Raw genomic sequence first — 19,975 nt, 5'->3', positions numbered from 1 at the left:
AAGTCGACCGTGACCCGGGCCCCCTGATGTCGCTCAGGATGAGGCGGTGCCCGGGAAACTCTCAGGGCAAGGGCACAGCATAGCTCTGGCTGGCATCCAGCTGCCAACTGGAAGAGGGCGCTCCGAATCTGTGTTTAGGGACCTCAGTTTTCCCATCGGTTCCCCGCAGGGTCGACCGCAAAAGACCCTTGTAGCCCTGGGTAGACCCAGGGCAGGAGCCACGGGCTGCGGCGGTCTGAGGAGCCAGGAGCCGCTCTGTGCCCCCGCAGGCCGCCGCTCCGGGCGAGGGCGCTCCAGGTTGGTCTTCTGGAGCAGTCGTGCGCTGACGGGGCCCCTCTGGCCGGCAGGCGGTGGCGCAGTGCGCGTCGGGAAGGCGGCGGGCTATCCGGTCCTCGGCTGCGGCGGGCACCATGGTCGGTGGCGAGGCGGCTGCCGCAGTGGAGGAGCTGGTTTCGGGGGTGCGGCAGGCGGCCGACTTCGCGGAGCAGTTCCGCTCCTACTCAGAGAGCGAGAAGCAATGGAAGGCCCGCATGGAATTCATCCTGCGCCACCTGCCCGACTACCGCGACCCGCCCGACGGCAGTGGCCGCCTGGACCAGCTGCTCTCCCTCTCCATGGTCTGGGCCAACCATCTCTTCCTAGGCTGCAGGTGCGGACCCCTGCCGGCCGGCTGATCCTGTCCCCTATCTTCCGACCCTCAAGGCCTCTCCCAGGGCTCACCCCTGACCCGAACCTCTGCCCCAGACTGAACCCGGGCCCAACCTCCATCCGCATTGGTCGGCCCGAAGACTGATTCCCACCCTGGAGGCCCCTTGGAAAGATCCTTATCTCCTTATCTTTGAGCCTCAGTTTTCTCTTCTGGTAAAAGGGTGGTTATGATGGCTGTAATAATTAAAGGGTGAAGAGCTAAATACATGGCGGGTTCAAAGGTTGCTATTGTTATTTGTATTACTATTATTATTAGCTCAAACCATCACCTTTGCAGTATGCATTCGAAGTCCGTTAGCCCCTGTCACCTACATGGCAAACGTGCAGAGAGAGAAACGGAGATCCCCATTTTACAGATGAAAAAGCTTAGGGAGAGAAGTGATATACCTGGGGCCATGCAGCCTCTGGCAGGATTGATGGATTTTAATCACTAATGAGAGGATGTAATCTGTATCCTATGGCTTTTTCTCCTCACTCCACAGCCCACGGGGTCCTAAGTAGGAACCAGCTTCACCTCTCTGCTTTCCCTCTTATGAAAATGGCCGATGCCTTTTTGTGAAGGTCTCAAAGCCCACTTCATCCTGGCTGCAGCACCAAAAGGACAAAGGCCCGCTTTTGAAGTGCCTGATAAGGCATTCCTTTCACCCCTCCATGAGGAAGGTGGCAAATCTTGAGACTTCCTATTAGAGAGCCTCGATTTTCCTGAAATTGTGTTAGGAAAATAGGGTGACTTGGTTTGATCTTGGTTTCTATACCTATTATGGCTGCCTGACTCTGGTCATTTGGCCCCTGCAGGCCTAAGCCACTTGGTTTTGCTTCACATATTGGGGTTTATTAGAACAGTACGTAGGGAAGCAATGCCAGAGGCACCCGTCCCTTTTCCCTGCCTTCTAGGTGCTCCTGGGAAATCCTGGTTTTCCATGGTTAGGCAAATGTCAGAGAATTGGGGAAATAAATAATGTTTTTGTTAGACTAACATTCCATGTATTTAAAAAATAAAAATATTTTGGTCCTCATCCTGTATCTGAGAATATCTGTTGCTGGATGTACAGTGCCTCTGTTCTTCTAAATCTTGAAACATCTGCTGTACTGGTATTTCTGAAGTCCACTTCTGTATCTACAAGCAAGAAGTGTTCACAGGGCCAGGCACGGTGTCTCACGCCAGTAATCCTAGCACTTTGGGAGGAGGATCACTTGAGGTCAGGAGTTGGAGACCAGCCTGGCCAACATGGTGAAACCCTGTCTCTACTAAAAATAAAAAATTAGCCAGGCGTGGTGGCACACGCCTGTAATCCCAGCTACTCGGGAGGCTGAGGCAGGAGAATTGCTTGAACCTGGGAGGTGGAGGTTGCAGTGAGCCGAGATCACACCACTGCACTCCAACCTGGGGGACAGAGCAAGACTCCATCTCAGAACCTTGTGCTGAACATGTATAGGTTTGCCCTGCAGTATCAGGTCAGTTCTCTGAGAGCTGATTTTATAGTTGAGCAACCTGCAGTTTCTTATTAATCCACAGTGACAATTCTTCCAAGGTTTTTACCTTACTACTTTTTATTGTGCAGTTACAATAAAGACCTTTTAGACAAGGTGATGGAAATGGCCGATGGGATTGAAGTGGAAGACCTGCCACAATTTACTACCAGAAGTGAATTAATGAAAAAGGTAAATAGGATTTCCAAGTGCATGTGATGAAATGGCGTAGAGTTAACAGTCCCTGCCTTGATGACACTATATTAGAGTATATTGTTTTTGAATGCTCTTGTTTACTGCCCCAAAGACCTATACCCTTTCATTTTTATTTCCCCATAATTGGTATAAGCCTTTTTATAAGTAGTTGACAACTCACTGTGGTAAATTATGCATTGTTGATGAGGTAACACATAAGCTTAACCTCTTCCGGTTGTTTAGGAACATTGTTTTGAGATTTTTGCTTGATGTTTAAAAAGATGTTGGCTAGAATACTTAAGTTTCCTACTTGTTAAAAAATCTCATTGGTAAGAGAGTAACTAACTCATCCTTACCCCGGGTGTGAGTGCCGACCTGACTTGTTTGGCTTCTCTGATTTGCTGATAAGAACGTGCCTGGAGCAATGTCGATGGCATAGCTGTTCTCTATCCTTTGGGGTCTGATCTTCAGGGGATGGGCTTTTTTCAGTGAGTCTTGCCTAGAGTCTTGAATCTGGACACTGGAGCTGGGGCTACAGAATGTGGCAGAAAGAACCTCAGAATATGGAGCTAGGCATCCCAGCTATTAATACTTTTCAGAATCACCTCCAAAACATGCTTGTTTCACATTTGTCTGCTCAGGCAGCAGAATTAATTGCTCGCTTATCTTCTGAAGTTCCTTTGGCACTTTATCCAGGCCTCTTTTAAAGCAGTTGTGACCTTACAGATGGTGTCTAAAGTTTTATTTAGTCTTTACAACTCCCAAACCTAGTATACTTATACCCCAGAGAAGGTACTCAGAAAATACTTATAAAATCGACTGAAGTAGTAGAGTAAAAAGCTGCTGGCCCCTTTTTAGGTCTGCCCTTAGAAACATAGGTAAGCCCATTCCTCCACATTTAGGTCTTGTCTTGGGAGGTGGGGCACATATAGAGGTCCTCTTCCATATGGGTGTCAAGGAACTAATCAGATTCTCAGTTGCTCATAAAGTATTTCAGTCCCAAATAGCACACCCCACTTGATTTTCAGGATGGTTTGTTTTTCTTAAAAAAGTATTTTAGTTTTAATCTGAACCTGGGGAAAAGCTTCAGGTTGGTTTTCGAGATGCTATTATGTTTTAAAATCAGCTGTTACCTCAACACAGTACTCCTGACAAAAAATAAGTAAGTAAAATCAGCTGTTTTTTTGTTTTTGTTTGTTTGTTTTTGAGAGGGAGTCTCCCTGTGTCGCCCAGGCTGGAGTGCGGTGGTGCGATCTGGGCTCACTGCAAGCTCTGCCTCCCAGGTTCACACCATTCTCCTGCCTCAGCCTCCTGAGTAGCTGGGACTACAGGCGCCTGCCACCACGCCCAGCCAATTTTTTTTTTTTTTTTTTTTTTTTTTTTGTATTTTTAGTAGAGACGGGGTTTCACCGTGTTAGCCAGGATGGTCTCGATCTCCTGACCTCGTGATCCGCCCGCCTCGGCCTCCCAAAGTGCTGGGATTACAGGTGTGAGCCACCGCACCAGGACTAAAATCAGCTGTTAAAAAGGGGCTACTGTTTTTAGCCAGGGAGCAGTGTGAATTGGGAGTGTGTGGCTTTTTGGATCTTCTCATGTAATACTTAAAAAAATACTGGGCAGTCCTTGGGTGTTCTATAGTAAGGTTCTTGGGGCCCAGCCAGGGAGGAGCTAGATAGTTTCTGGCTGCTGGAGTATACCTTATGGGGCAGGGGCAGGGGCAGAGGTAGGCAGGGAATGAGGTGAGCCTTTATTTTTAATTTATTTTTTAGATAGAGGCTCACTTTGTCACCCAGGCTGGAGTGCAGTGGCACGATCTCAGCTCACTGCAACCTCTGCCTCCCAGGCTCAAGTGATTCTAGCGCCACAGCCTCCCCAGTAGCTGGGATTACAGCCGGGTGCCACCACACCCAGCTAATTTTTGTATTTTTAGTAGAGAAAGGGTTTTGCCATGTTGTCCGGGCTGGTCTTGAACTCCTGGCCTCAAGTGATCTGCCCAGCTTCCCAAAGTGCTAGGATTACAGGCGTGAGCCACTGCACCTGGCTGAGCCTTTATTTTTTAACTGCTTGTGATAGATTCTTTCCTTTTTGTTTCTAAGAGGTTTTCTGATTTTCCTTTTTTTTTTTTTTTTTTTTGAGATGGAGTTTTGCTCTTGTTGCCCAGGCTGGAGTGCAATGGTTCAGCTCACTGCAACCTCTGCCTCGCGAGTTTAAGCGATCCCTTGCCTCAGCCTCCCAAGAAGCTGGGATTACAGGCGCCTGCCACCACGCGCGGCTATTTTTTGTATTTTTTAGTAGAGATGAGGTTTCACCATGTTGGCCAAGTTGTTCTCGAACTCCTGACCTCAGGTGATCCACCCACCTCAGCTTCCCAAAGTGCTGGGATTACATGCGTTAGCCACTGTGCCCAGCAAGGTTTTCTGATTTTTTATATCAGTTCTCCATTATACTTCTCTGCCTTGTATGTTTTCTGAAAGGTATCTGAACTCTTTCCAGTCATGTTGGGTATTAGAGATCAGAACACCTAATGACATTGGGCTGCAGACCCCAGTAGGAGACTAAGGAGGTTTGGCACGTCCCAAACATTATCTATAGACCAGTGTGAAGTGTGTGTGTGTGTGTGTGTGTGTGTGTGTGTGTGTGTGTGTGTTAGGAAGGGTCTTTCTGAAACATCCTAAAGGGGTCTTATACCTAAAAAATGTACAGAGCCCCTGCCCTGGGATGTTCATTCTTGACACTGTCATTGCACAGTGTGAGTCTACAGAGAAGAGTCCTCAGGCATGAAATTATCTTCTTGAAACCAGTGCCGCCATCTTACTAATCATTAGCAGTTAGCTATGTGGAAGAAGCCTATATAGAGGCCATACTTCTATAGCATTTTTGAATTGTGTGTTGCAACTTCCTTCAAATAAAACTTATGTTTTTCTAAGTAGCCAGGTTTAACTTTAGTCTATTGATGCCACTATAAGTGAAATTCAGCTGATCCTGAAAAGTGAGATACTTAGAGGGTGCATAGAGTTTTGCCAGTTTTGTTATGAGACAGGGGTCTCTCTCTGTGGCTCAGGCTGGAGTGCAGTGGCTTGCTCACGGCTACCTGCAGCCTTGACCTGCCAGGCTCAAGTGATCCTTGCACCTTAGCCTCCCCAGTAGCTGGGACTACAGGTGTGTACCACCATGCTTGGCTAATTTTTGTAGAGACTGGGTTTTGCCATGTTGCCCAGGCTGGTCTCAAATGATCCACCTGCCTCAGCCTCCCAAAGTGCTGGTGTGAGTCACTGTGCCTGGTGAATCTTTAAGACTCTTCCAGATAAGCCCATTCTGAGAACGAGTCATCTGATCTATGTACCATGACAAATTTGTGTGGTATTGAAGACTGTCCCCTCTCCATTGAATGCCACTGGAAAGAGAGCCATGAGGACTTTGCAGCAGTTTCATCCTTTGCCTGCAGTTTTTGCACACATGACAGAGGATGCTGAAAAACATTAGGCAACATTGCCAGCCCATAGACAAAATACTCCTGATGTCCAGGCATACACCTGAAAACGTCTGTTGTTGTTCTGCCCAGAATTGATGCTTTAGCTAAAAAATTAGAGTTTAGTTGGGTTTTAAAGCTAGCTACCAAGTGGAAGTAAATTGCCTGGCATTGTTGGTATCTCAAGACAGACAGTGATGATGATTTGGAGACATAAGCTCTTTAAGATTTTAAAAATACTTTATGGCTGTTCTGCAGCTTTGAGGCAAGTAGATCTCTGCAATCTGTCCAGCTCTTTTTTTAAGTCTGAGAAAAGAAATGAGCATTGGTTTCTGACAGGTGGAATTTGTTGGACAGTTGCAGTATATGATTTTTTTTCTTTTGAAAGGGGATTCAAACACACATACATTGAGTAAACAATCTTGATTATCTAACTGCCATCCTAGGCTACTGCTGGCAGCCTTTGTGGTTGCTCACCTTACCAATTAATGAGCGATAATTAACAAAGAGCAGCAGCTGACTCAGGAAAGATGTCATTGCTATGACTGTCAGAATTAATATTTCCAAGGTAATGTTTTAAGGAGAAAGGAGTGATTGACTAGGAAGCTATCATTATTGACTCAAAGAAAGAAGCTGTCAACCTAATTTACGTGGTCCGTTTTTTTCTGAGAACATTTTTATCCCAAGAGGGAAAATGGCAGTATGAAAAGTGACTATGAAGGCTGGGCGTGGTGGCTCATGCCTGTAATCCTAACACTTTGGGAGGCCGAGGCAGGCAGGTCACGAGGTCAGGAGTTTGAGACCAGTCTGACCAACATGGTGAAACCCCATCTCTGCTAAAAATACAAAAATTAGCTGGGCATGGTGGCACGTGCCTGTAATCCCAGCTACTCAAGAGGCTGAGGCAGGAGAATCACTTGAACCCGGGAGGTGGAGGTTGCAGTGAGCCGAGATCGTGTCATTGCACTCCAGCCTGGGCGACAGAGTGAGACTCTGTCTCAAAAAATAATAATTAAAAAAAAGAAAAATGATGATGAAATTTGAAAGGCCAGGTGCAGTGGCTCATGCCTATAATCCCAGCACTTTGGGGAGGCTAAGGTGGGTGGATCATTTGAGGTTGAGAGTTTGAGACCAGCCTGGCCAACATGGCAAAACCCCGTCAACTAAAAATACAAAACTTAGCCGGGCGTGGTAGTACCTGCCTGTAGTCCCAGTTACTCTTGAGGCTGAGGCAAGAGAATCGCTTGAGCCTGGAAGGCGGAGGTTGCAGTGAGCCAAGATGGCACCGCTGTACTCTAGCCTGGGCAACGGAGTGAGACTGTTTCAAAAAAAAGGAAGAAAAAGAAATTTGAAAGAAAAGTTAGAAAAACAAGTGTGCCTGCTTTTGTGCATTGTGTCATCTTGGCAAGCTCTGAGGTACTAGAGCTGCCGCTGCCTTGGTGGAAGCAGCCATGATTCTAAGATGGTGCAAATGTTGGTGAGTATTAAAAAAAAAAAAAAAAATCAGCCTGGCCCAGTGGCTCTGCCTGTAATCCCAGCACTTTGGGAAGCCGAGGTGGGAGAATTGCTTGAGCCCAGGAGTTCCAGACCAGCCTGGGCAGCATAGTGAGACTTTTGTTGCAACAAAAAATAAAATAAAAACTACCTGGGCATAGTTGCGCATGCCTGTGGTCCCAGCTACTCGAGAGGCTGAGGTGGGAGGATCACTTGAGCCTGGGAGGTTGAAGCTGCAGTTAGCCATGATCGTACCACTGCACTCCAGCTTGGGTGACAGAGTGAGACCCTGTCTCCAAAGTTAAAAAAAAATCAGCCTGTCAGATTAGTTAAATCAGAGGTCTAAGTTGTACCTCAAGATAAACGCTCATTGGAGCTACTTGTCTTTTACTCTTTATCCACTAGAAATAGAAGCCAGAAAGGGTGTGTCTGATCCCACAGACCAGTCTTGTCTGGAGCTTATGAGTCAGTAGTGTATCACCTGCAAACACCTGTGGAAAAGATGGTATACACAGCAGCCCAAACCGGCGGCAGCTGTATGCTTCCATAGCCTTGGTCTGTCCTGTCATTTGAGAGATGGTTTAGGGGATTTTTTTCTCTTTGGACTTAAGATGGTTTCTTTAGGTAATACCGCATTCTCCTAAATGGTGAAAGTCTTCTTATAATTTGCTTTTGCTGAGGAATTTTGTTTTTTCATCTGAAAAAGACTGACTGGGGCCGGGCACAGTGGCTCACGCCTCTAATCCCAGCACTTTGGGAGGCCGAGGTGGGTGGATCATGAGGTCATGAGTTCAAGACCAGCCTGGCCAAAATGGTGAAACCCCATCTCTACTAAAAACTACAAAAATTAGCCAGGCGCAGTGGCAGGTACCTGTAATCGCAGCTACTCGGGAGGCTGAGGCAGGAGAATTGCTTGAACCCAGGCAGCAGAGGTTGCAGTGAGCCAAGATCGTGCCACTGCACTCCAGCCTGGGTAACAGAGTGAGACTCCGTCTCAAATAAAAAGAAAAAGCACTCACTGGTCTAACTAGGAAATAGGTCATACCTTGAAATCTCTGATTACTAAAAAGACTCTCAGATTGATTCACTTGCACTGCTAAATGTTAAGGAAATTCATTCAAATACAAGGTGACAGCCAAAGTGATTTTTTCACACCCTGTTTAAAAGTTGTCTAAAGCCAAGTTTAAATTTACCAAAGGTGCTAGAGAGTAACCAGATAGAATAGCTCTGCTTCATTTCACCACTATTTGAAGACAAGCTTTTACAGTTTCTAATAGTGTGAAATCCAGAAATATACAACCTTCACATCTAAATATCCTGACTCAATATGAAATGTTGTGAATTACTACCTGAACTGACTGCTTTTAATTTAGAACAATAAGTGTTTGTGTGACTCTGCTTTTAGAACCTTTCACTGCAAAGCATGCCAGAAAAAGTTGTATTTTAAGCATTTCCATTATCACTTTAAATTGTGAACATTTATAGATTGCAAGTGACAAGACAGGAAAATCAAGTTCTGGCTTCCAAATGGATGCTGTGGTCAATGTTTTGCTGAATTTTCTGTATGTTGTAAAATATTAATAATTTCTGAGTATACTTACTGTCTGGATAGTACATAAATATTACATCACTGCTATATTTTAATTTATGAAGATGAATTTGATTCACTGGACTACATGGTTATGTAACCTTTTCTTTTCTTTTTTTCCCAGCATCAAAGCTAAGCCAGAAGATTTATCACATTTTCATCATCAGCTACAGGATTAGAAAGGAGGCTGGGATGAATGTGACATAGACCACAGCAGCTCTCTTAAGACTCCTGGTATTACCAACATAAAGAGGCAGGTGGAATGAGAAGGACTCTGTCTAGATTGGCTTTTTTAACATTCTCATTTTCCCAGGAGTTATCACTGTAAAAGTATGCATGGATATTTATGTATTTATAAATCATGCACTCTAAGATGAGTTCATCAACATTGTAAAAGCCCTCTTTTCTGTTTTCAGTTTTTTTTTTTTTCTTATCGACAAGGTCTCACTCTGTCGCCCAGGCAGAAGCACAAAGGTGCAGTATTGGCTCATTGCAGCCTCGAACTCCTGGGCTCATATTTTCAGGGTTTTTTGTTTTTTGTTTTGTTTTTTTGAGACAGAGTCTTGCTCTGTTGCCCAGGCAGGAGTGCAGTGGCGTGATATATTTTCAGTTTTTAAACGTCAGAATTTTTGTTTAAAATGCCTTTTTTGGGCTGGGCACAGTGGCTTATGCCCGTAATAATCCCAGCACTTTGGGAGGCCGAGGTGAGCAGATCACCTGAGGTTAGGAGTTTGAGACCAGCCTGGCCAACACGATGAAACCCCGTCTCTACTAAAAATACAAACAAAATTAGCTGGGCATGGTGGCAGACATCTGTAATCCCAGCTACTCAGGAGGCTGAAGCAGAAGAACTGCTTGAACCTGGGAGGTGGAGGTTGCAGTGAGCCAAGATAGCACCATTGCACTCCATCCTGGGCGACAAAAGTGAAACACCGTCTCAAAAAAAATAAAAATAATAAAATAAAATGCCTTTTTGTTGTTGATGTAATAATGGCAGGTAATTAATTTTATAGTTTAGATTTTTCAACAATGTACCTTTAAGTGCGATTCTCTTTTATGGCCTTTTTCTTCCCCCACCAAGGCAAATCAGATCCTTTAATTCCTATTTCCACCTGAAATTTATACCATACCTATACCATACCCAACTACCACACATACTCATCCTTTTTTAAGAAATGAGAATCAAATCATAGACTTGAAGTACCCACCAGCTCACGGGAAGAGGCAGCCTACCAAAAAGCATCTGGCCTTAGTTTAAAACGCATTGACACAGGATTCCGGGGTTTTGTCCGGTCAGCCAGTTGATTTGTAAATTCTGTCTCCCAGACTGCTTTTCTGGAGGAAGCCTGAGGCTTGGGTCTTCTAGACTTGAGGAACCACCTTGCACATAGCCTCTTAAGAAATACTTGTTGCAGTCCTGCTTTGCTCTGAAATTTTGGTCTTAATGTTCCTCAGCTAAGTGTCTGTTCTGTACCCCCTCTCTGCTCCTCTTTCTTGTTTAGTCCCCACCATTAAGGAAATAGGTCTAGGCATAAATACTGGGAGAGGGGCTTCATTTGGGAGGCAGTAGTGTAAGTTTATTACAGGAGGGGTCACTCAACAGTGGTAGGCACTGTGCTTGGTACTAGTGATAGTGGCAAATAAGACATTGGACCCTGCAGGCCGGGTGTGGTGGCTCACACCTGTAATCCCAGCACTTTGGGAGTCCAAGGTGGTCAGATCACAAGGTCAGGAGTTTGAGACCAGCCCAGCCAACATGGTGAAACTCCGTCTCTACTAAAAATACAAAAATTAGCTGGGTGTGGTGGCATGTGCCTGTAATCCCAGCTATCCAGGAGGCTGGGGCAGGAGACTTGCTGGAACCCAGGAGACAGAGGCTGCAGTGAGCCGAGATTGCACCACTGCACTCCAGCCTGGGCGACAGAGCAAGACTCTTGTCTTTTTTTTTTTTTTTTTTAAAAGAGGCCGGGCGCGGTGGCTCATGCCTGTAATCCCAGCACTTTGGGAGGCCGAGGCAGGCAGATCACCTGATGTTGGGAGTTCGAGACCAGCCTGACCAACATGGAGAAACCCCGTCTCTACTAAAAATACAAAATTAGCCAGGCATGGTGGCACATGCCTGTAATCCCAGCTACCAGGGAGGCTGAGGCAGGAGAATCGCTTGAACCTGGGAGGTGGAGGTTGCGGTGAGCTGAGATCGCGCCATTGCACTCCAGCCTGGGCAACAAGAGTGAAACTCCATCTCAAAAAAAAAAAAAAAGAAAGAAAATGCATTTTCCTAATTTGAGTAGGAAGCTATGAAAAAAAGAGAAGAAGAAAATGCATTTCCATAGGTTTGTCATCGTGAATTCCATTTCTTTATATGATATGAAGCCCTGATAAAATAATAATAGCCTTTCAGGAATGCATCCACTGCATAAAGCAAGTTTAAATTGTGGAATGATTTCCCTTCAATTGCTTTTATTTATTTTTGTTTTTTCAGAGCCGGGGTCTCTCACTCTGTCACCCAGGTTGGAGTGCAGTGGTGTAATCATAGCTCACTGCAGCCTCAAACTCCTGGTCTCAGGTGATCCTCCTCCCAAAGTGCTAAGAATACAGGCAGGAGCTACTAAACCCAGCCTCCTTTAGTTTGTTTTTGAAGACTTCCTAGTTAATCAAAATCAAGTTTCAATTTTCTAATAGGTTTTCTCTCATTGTTTCCTGACTTAAACTGCTTTTCTTCTCATCTTTTACAATTTCTGTGGCTATCTCACATATAAAATTAACCAGTATTTTAGAATTTCATCTTTTATTTCTGGAATAGAAAGTGGCAAAGAAATCTAAATGTTTGCATTTCAGCAATACTTGTGGTATAGATAAAATGGCCCACTGTCAGCCTTGAAACAGTACCTCCTATCACATAGTTCATATACAGTCTTGCTGAAGACTTGGAGTGAAGATAGAGTGAGATCATAGGAAGGGACAAGTAATAAATAGGAGAACTTTTTTTTTTTTTTTTTTAAGATGGAGTCTCTCTCTGTCGCCCGGGCTGAAGTGCAGTGGCGCTATTTCGGCTCACTGCAACCTCTGCCTCCCAGGTTCAAGCAGTTCTCCTGCCTCAGCCTCCCGAGTAGCTGGGACTACAGGCATGCGCCACTATGCCCAGTTAATTTTTGTATTTTTAGTAGAGACAGGGTTTCACCATGTTGGTTGGCCAGTATGGTCTCGATATCTTGACCTTGTGATCTGCCTGCCTTGGCCTCCCAAATTGCTGAGATTACAGGTGTGAGCCACCACGCCCGGCCTGGAGAACTTTTTTTTTTTTTAATCCAAACTACACCTAGAAAACTGCTTTCTGAAACATTCCTTAGTCTGTGGCTCACCTAATAATCCTCACTCAACCTTATCAGGAGGTAAGGATTCTGTCTGAACTCAGGATCCATTTGGATCGGTGGCCTACCTATGGGCAATGAGAGGAATCATATTAACTGTCACTGTCCATCCTCTGAGTCTTTGTAGTTTGTAGTAGAATACATACTGTCCCATATAAAAAATGAGAATTGTGTTACCCTAAATGTCAGATAATTTGGTGTTTCCCAGCTCTCCAGCTCTAAAGAATCTCTGCTGGGTATCCCTTTATGTCTGGAAGGAGACTGTCAGCTTCTGGTATCTGAGACCTGTGTGCCCTATAACATCTAGTTATGGCTATCGTTCTTAACTAGTTTAGGGATACCTTTCTGTAGGAATAAGAGTAAACACAGATCTTCAGAGGCAAGAGTTTTAGAACTTATTGAAGACTTTTGGTCATATGGAAACTTCATTCAACAAAGAGTGCACCTTAAAAAAAAATCTCTACTGTCATTGGGTATGTGTATCTGCGTGTGTGTGTGTGTATGTGTATGTATATACATACATATATATACATATGTAATGAAAAGCAAGCCAGGCAAGATTGTTTCTTCCCCAAAGTTCACTCTGCCTATTCTTTTTTTTTTTCCTTTCTTTTAAATTTAGAGACAAGATCTTGGTATGTTGCCCAGGCTAGAGTACAGTGGCTGTTCACAGGTACAGTCACAGTACACTACAGCCTTGACCTTCTGGCCTCAAGCCATCTTCCCATCTCAGCCTCCGGAGTGGCTGGGATTACAGATGCATGCTGCGCACAGCTCACTCTGCCTTTTCTAAAGTTAGGACTCCTGGGGCTAGGTGGTGGTGGTGTTGGCTACCCTTCTTATTTTGGTTTGGAAGGTTTTCATAATGACTGCAGTAGGGTCAGAGTCCTCTGCATGTGGTCCTATCAGTGATGGATGTGGGTCTGAAGCCCTGCTCATCAACACACACTGAACCAAATGAGGAGGTGGGGTAAAAAGACTATCATCTGAACAGATTTCTTGGAAATCAAAGAACAGAAAATAAAAATTGAGGCTGGGTGCAGGGGCTCCATGCCTGTAATCCCAGCACTTTGGGAGGTAGGAAGATCACTTGCTAGGAGTTCAAGACCAGCCTAGGTAACATAGTAAGACCCCATCTCTACAAAACAATTTAAAAAAATAGGCAGGGTGGTGCACACCTGTATGTAGTTCCAGCTACTTAGGAGGCTGAGGTGGGAGGATTGCTTGAGGACAGGAGGTTGAGGTTGCAGTGAGCCATGACCGAGCTGCTGTACTTCCAGCCTGGCCACTGAGTGAGACCTTGTCTCCAAAAAGAAAGATGGGGAGAGGAAAAAAAATTGAGTGACATTGACACTATTTAGCCCCTATTCTTACCTACACTAGAGCGAGAGCTTTTTTCCTTGATGTTGTGTCAAACAGGGATGCCTCTTTAGAATATAAACCAGTGGTCCTAACCCAAGTCCTTTCTTTCCCAGCCTCATAGACTAATGAACCAATGAACCCGAAGTATCCTTGAATGTGGCCCCCTTCAGCCTCATTTGCCTTGGAGAATGTTGCTGTTAGCGGTCTGAGGCAGGTCTTGGTCCTCACCTAATATGACAGAGAGGCAATGAACAGTAAAGAGGTCAACCTTGAGCTGTGGGGGCCTAGTGACTAAAGTTCTTGTTTTGCTATGAAAGTTGGCACCAAAATCTCATCCTTCTAGGGCTGCATTTTCCATTCCCTCTGACACTCTCATAGTAAGAATGTTGAATTGTCCCTAGTAGGTGTGAGCTGGTAGATATTCCTTCAAATTGAGTGTTACTTTACCTCAGTGTAGGCATTTGCAAAGTGGGGATGATTCTTACTTCAAACTTTATTGGAGGATTCAGTGGAAAAATGAATGTCTATGAGTACCTGGCACTTAGTAGGCTCTCTCTGCTTCATTCCTGCCCTAGTTTCCCTCTAAGCCCAAGGACGGAAGATAGGAAAGCTTTTCAACTAAGATTTACACAAAACAGGTGCCCACAATCATTCCACGCAACCAGACTCCATCCCTGCAAAAGTGCTGCAGAAGTGGACCTTTTCGGTTTGTGGTGCCCAGCCCAACATGCAATCTGGCACCCATTAGATGCTAGGTAAATGTCGTTGACTGATGAGTGGTGGCAGGCACTGAACAATGCAGCACCAACCAAAATGTCAGATTGTTCTGTAGGGGGAAGTAGCAAAACCTCCAGGGGAAAGGGTTACCAGGTGACAAACCTTGGCCAGAGCTCATGTCACCACTGCACCCTGCCCCCATGCAACCGCACCTCAATACTAGGTGCCTTGTCACCCCTGTATCACTGGATCTAGGAGGTCTGGAGCTTGTGCAGCCTGTGGGTATGCGCCTTTCATTGTGGGCATGGCCTTTGCTCCAGCACTTGCTATGTGGCAGGAGGCTTATCCTGGAGTTTTTTTGTTTTTGTTTTTTTGAGATGGGAGTTTTGCTCTTGGTGCCCAGGCTGGAGTTCAGTGGTGCGATCTTGGCTCACTGCAACCTCTGCCTCCTGGTTTCAAGCGATTCTCCTGCCTCAGCCTCCTGAGTAGCTGGAATTACAGGCAGGTGCCACCACGCCCAGCTAATTTTTTGTATTTTTAGTAGAGATGGGGTTTCATCGTGTTGGCCAGGCTGGTCTCAAACTCCTGACCTCAGGTAATCCACCAGCCTCATCCTCCCAAAGTGCAGGGATTATAGGCGTGAGCCACCACACCCTGTCCTGGAGTTTTGTCCTACAAAGTGGCTACATTCCTTATCACTCTGGCTGTGAATTTTGGGCCCCAGCTCACTACAGAACCCAATTCCCCTTAAACCAGCTGTTTTCAACATCTCAGGTGGTAAGACTGTGACTCAGATTCCTTCTTTTTGTATTCACCAAATTATGTTTTATGATGATTTTCTACTTTTTCAATAAAAAACAGAACTGCTATTTAAGCCGGGAGTGGTGGCCCATGCCTGTAATCCTAGCTACTCAGGAGGCTGAGGCACGAGGATTGCTTGAGCCCAGCAATTTGAGTCTAGCCTGGTCAACATACGAGACCCTGTCTCTAAAAGATAAATAAATAAAATTAGCTGAGGTGGCACGTGCCTGTAGTCCCAACTACTCAGGAGGCTGAGGTTGGAACTGCTTGAGTCCAAGGGTTCCAGGCTGTAGTGAGCTGTGATCATGTGACTGCATTCCAGACTGGGCAATAAAGTGAGACCCATTTAAAATGTGCCCAGAAGCTCAGAGCTTGGACCCCTGTTATTCTACAGGACTCCTGCTCACAGCCTATGAATGCATGGCTAGAAGCTGTCCGGAAACCAGTTCTCAATCTTTGGCTTTAATAAAATTTCAGTCTTTAGTACTTGTATTGTTTTTCTTACAGCCTAATCCCTGACTTGGTTTTGAGAGGAAGCCATGGTGATTGTAGTCTCAAGCTGCCCTGTGCAAAAGAAGACCCAGCCCCAGTCAAAGAATTAATGTAGCAAGACCCCGTCTATACCAAAAAAAGAAAAAAGAACTGTGTAAGCACTAAGATAGGAATTTTTCCTACAGATTAGTTTATCAAACTTGCCACCTCCAAGTCCTGGTATTGCCTTGGCTGGCTTGCAGAAGGTTCTTTGTCTTTATTCTAAAGGCGACTTTCCAGCTGATGTTTCAGGGAGTTTCCACCTCAAACCACAACCTTATGGCCCATGCAGGAATACTCCTATGACCAAAGATCTCTGCTACACAGCAAGGTTACCAGTTTAGCTTTTCTTTGCAGTGCTACTTCTCACCTGTAGCTGAAACTAGTAACATGGGCTGAAGTCTCTGGATTTCACCCTGATCTCTGCCCAGTATGGTCATTAGGCCAAGCAAAAGCATCTTTTTCTATAGGAAGGGAAAATATCCCTTAGATTTAAAATGAGGTTAACAGCTAAGCAACTTCCTGTTGTTTTCTTTGTACTAACATCAACACAAAAACATAAAATTTCCAATTCAATCTTATACAATGACTTTATACAGGGGCCAGCCAAAGAACTTCAAACCTTTCTGTTTGATATTCTCTTTTTCAGGAGTGCTGCTAGTCCAGCACTCCTGTACTGGTGGGTTATGGTATTGGCAAAAGATCTTGTTTGGAAAGGTGGAAAGGAAGAGGGCAATATATCCCTTGGGCTTCAGAAATAAAGCAGCATAACCAACCCTTTGCTTTTTGAGATGGAGTCTTGCTCTGTCACCCAGGCTGGAGTGCAGTGGTGCAATCTCAGCTCACTGCAACCTCCGCCTCCAGGGTTCAAGCGATTCTCCTGCCTCAGCCTCCCGAGTAGCTGGGATTATAGGCACCCTCCACCATGCCTGGCTAATTTTTTATTTTAGTAGGGACGGGGTTTCGCCATGTTGGCCAGGCTGGTCTCCAACTCCTGACCTCTGGTGATCCACCCGCCTCGGCCTCCCAAAGTGCTAGGATTACAGGCATGAGCCACCGCACCCAGCCCCCTTTGCTCTTAAGGGGATCTGCCTCAAGTGCTTTTATGTTTGCATTTTGGCAGTCTTAAAGACACAGTAGAGAACAACTCTTGCATTCCAGAAGAATGACTAAATTGTTCAGGTTGATGGAACCCGAGGGGATCTTTTCAGAGACAGGCTTTGATTCCCTTTACAGGAGTTCCCAGCCCAGTGGCACTTTATGAATCTGTCTTCCAAGTAAGACTTCAGAGGAGCCAACCTCCCCTAAAAGACTACAGAAGTATCATACTTGTAACCAAGACTGTTACTATTATATGAAGACTTTCTCTAATTGGCTAAAAGGTTACTTTGCTTTCTCTAGGCAGAGCCCACTCTATTATATATTAGAGTCTTCCCAAATATATTAATCCACAAGTCACTGATGAACAAAAGCAACATGTGGCCAAGCTTTAGCATTTACTTCCCGAAAGATTTCATATGCAAGTTTCTCACACAAGTCTGAATCTTACATATGCCAAAGAGAACTCTGGAGCCCAAGTTCTTCCAGAGTTCTTGATTTCAGCCATCAAGGAACTAATGTTGAGCTGTGGAGCAGTCAGATAACCAACAGGGTTTGTAATGGGCACAGCTCATTCATCTTTTTGGCTCAACTAAAAATTCCTAGGCCATCCTGTGAACACAAGAAGCCCTGAAAGCTCAAGATATTTCTGACGAAATTGTTTTTAAAAAAGCTGTAGTGATGGCGAGGAGAATTCATTGAAGGAAGAATGGCACACATTTAATTGTGTCTTCTTTGTTGAAACGATAAAGAAAAAGTCCTTTCAACAATAAAATTTAGTTTCTAATATCTTTGCTGTCATATGCTAGAATGACTGATGATAACTAATCTTTCCCCCATCTGGTAACAGTTCATTCCCCCCTAACTAGATGGGAACTAAAGTAATAGAGCTACCATCTTGGCATAAGGCCTCTGTCCTATGGATAATTTCATTTACCGCGAACAGCTTTCCAACTATTCACTTTTCTATTTAAATACATGATTCTCACATAACTCAGATTCCACTTGGACTCTACATTGTTGAATGCAATGGAAAAGAACTGTCATAAACACCATCAAGACTCCAAAATTTGATCCCTACCTCTTAAAACCTGGGAGAATTGAAATATGAAACACCTTAGACATAACTCTGAAGTGTACTATGATCCTCAGGGTTATCTCTTAAAGAATACTAAATGAATAAACTAAGTAGGCAGTTAACTTTGTTTAATGAGCATTAAACAAACTGTTAATACCACACCTTTAATAACTTACTTCTCCGCTATCTTCCACCTACATGAGTGTGAATTTAGAGCTGTGGAGCAGTCAGGTAACCAACAAGGTTTGTAATGGGCACAGCTCATTCATCTTTTTGGCTCAACTAAAAATTCCCAGGCCATTCTGTGAACACAAGAAACATGGAAAGTTATTCATATTAATGAAACTTGGTGTGGGGGGTGGGTGGAGGAGAGAAATCCTACAGACTCAAGGATATTTCCAGGAAGGGGAAAAATGTGGCTTATTGATAAGTCAGTCCTTTATATAGAAACCAGAAAATGTTCCTAAAGTCAGTGGAAAATGGTAGTCAAGAAAACCCTTTCAGCTAAGTGCAGTGGCTCATGCCTGTAATCCCAGTGCTTTGGGAGGCCCAGGCAGGATGATCAGTTGAGCCCAGGACTTTGAGACCAGCCTGGCCAACATAGTGAGACATTGTCTCTACAAAAGTAAAAAAATTAGCCAGGCATGGTGGCATGCATCTGTAGTCTCAGCTACTCAGGAGGTTGAGGTGGTAGGACCACTTAAGCCTGGGAGGTTGAGACTGCAGTGAGCCGCCTGGAGCCACTGGACTCCAGCCTGGGAAACAGAGCAAGACCTTGTCTCGAGAAAAAAAAAAAAAAAAGGAAACCTTTTCATTGGAGTAGACACAAGTCTGTATAAAACTAAATCAGTTAAAAGTATTTCCACAAATTTGGATGAATGTTGAAGTTCTGCAGAATTTCTAAAACCAATCTCAACCTCTTAAAAGATAGCATATTTCTGGATAAGACCACATAGGGTTCAAATCCCAGTTCTATGACTTACTGGCTGGTTGATCTTGAGCAAGTCACTTCATCTGTCTGTCTGTGGCTAGTTTCATTATCATCTTTTTTTTTTTTTTTTTTTGAGCCAGAGTCTCACTCTTATTGCCTAGGCTGGAGTGCAGTGGTGAGGTCTCGGCTCACTGCAACCTCTGCCTCCCAGGTTCAAGTGGTTCGCCTGCCTCAGCCTCCCGAGTAGCTGGGATTACAGGCAACTGCCACCACGCCTGGCTAATTTTTGTATTATTAGTAGAGACGGGGGGTTTCACCATGTTGGCCAGGCTGGTCTTGAACTCCTGAACTCAGGTGATCCGCCCGCCTCAGCCTGCCAAAGTGCTGGGATTACAGGCATGAGCCACCGTATTTGTGAATGTGAAATGAAACAATATATGTTAAAAGTGCTTAGAATAGTGCCTTTCACAGATTATTCTGTGCTAGGGGTATTGTTACAGGGAATTGTATCACACATGCATTTAAACTTTTTAACATGAATCCATCAATATAACTTTGTACCAACATAAACATTTTAGTTCTAGCTTCTTGCCCTACCATACATTTATGAAACTGACCTAGAGTTTAAAGTAAACACTTTTTGTATGACTCAACCTTGTAAATCGAAGGTTTATATCTGGTACTTAACCAAAGAAATAGGAATCTGTTCCAAGGCTGCAGAAAAAAGTGAGGAGTTATGTATAGATTGAACCTTCTTAAGGATTTTCTCGAAAAGGAATGTGGATGCTATGAGTTTTATGCATAGGTTGAATTTTGGAGTTAGAACTCACTGACCTCCCTGTAAAGTAACATGTAACTTCTTTATAATTATCTACCAATACTTGAAATGTTCCTGTTTTAAACTGGGAAAGGCAAAAACAGGTCAAGGATAAAAATGGATGTTGAAATAGTAACCAAATAGCATTTAATGAAATAAGAGGGCAGACCCTCATAGCTACTGTATATTTAATCTAGGAGTTACTGGAGTGAATGTCTATAGTTTGTTTTGGAGCTAAACTATAAAAGCACCACACAATTAAAACATCTTTTTGGGAGCCACAATTCCAGTGAGTGAATTCCCATTTGTATCAAAGTTCCCTAAGATCATACACTTACCTCAGAA

The 19,975-nt window shown here is 44.4% G+C and overlaps 1 protein-coding gene across 1 annotated transcript; it reads left to right on the top strand.

Moving 5' to 3' along the window:
• The first annotated feature begins 350 nt into the window (after nucleotides 1-350).
• Nucleotides 351-9,912, top strand: CDKN2AIPNL (CDKN2A interacting protein N-terminal like). The gene is made up of 3 exons (XM_527012.8): nucleotides 351-649; nucleotides 2,271-2,370; nucleotides 9,049-9,912. Exons 1-3 carry the CDS (start codon nucleotides 411-413, stop codon nucleotides 9,058-9,060), a joined length of 351 nt encoding a protein of 116 aa, XP_527012.2. The 5' UTR covers nucleotides 351-410; the 3' UTR covers nucleotides 9,061-9,912.
• Nucleotides 9,913-19,975: the final 10,063 nt, after the last annotated feature.

This window comes from Pan troglodytes, chromosome 4 (assembly GCF_028858775.2).
Source record: "Pan troglodytes isolate AG18354 chromosome 4, NHGRI_mPanTro3-v2.0_pri, whole genome shotgun sequence".
Taxonomy (NCBI): domain Eukaryota; kingdom Metazoa; phylum Chordata; class Mammalia; order Primates; family Hominidae; genus Pan; species Pan troglodytes.
The sequence above is the reverse complement of the archived record's forward strand: the minus strand, read 5'-3'. Positions and strand labels throughout refer to the sequence as shown.

Coding starts and splice junctions, on each gene's coding strand:
- CDKN2AIPNL (XM_527012.8), top strand. CDS start 411: ATGGTCGGTGGCGAGGCGGCTGCCGCAGTGGAGGAGCTGGTTTCGGGG. Junction 650..2,270: donor CATCTCTTCCTAGGCTGCAG/GTGCGGACCCCT, acceptor TTTATTGTGCAG/TTACAATAAAGACCTTTTAG.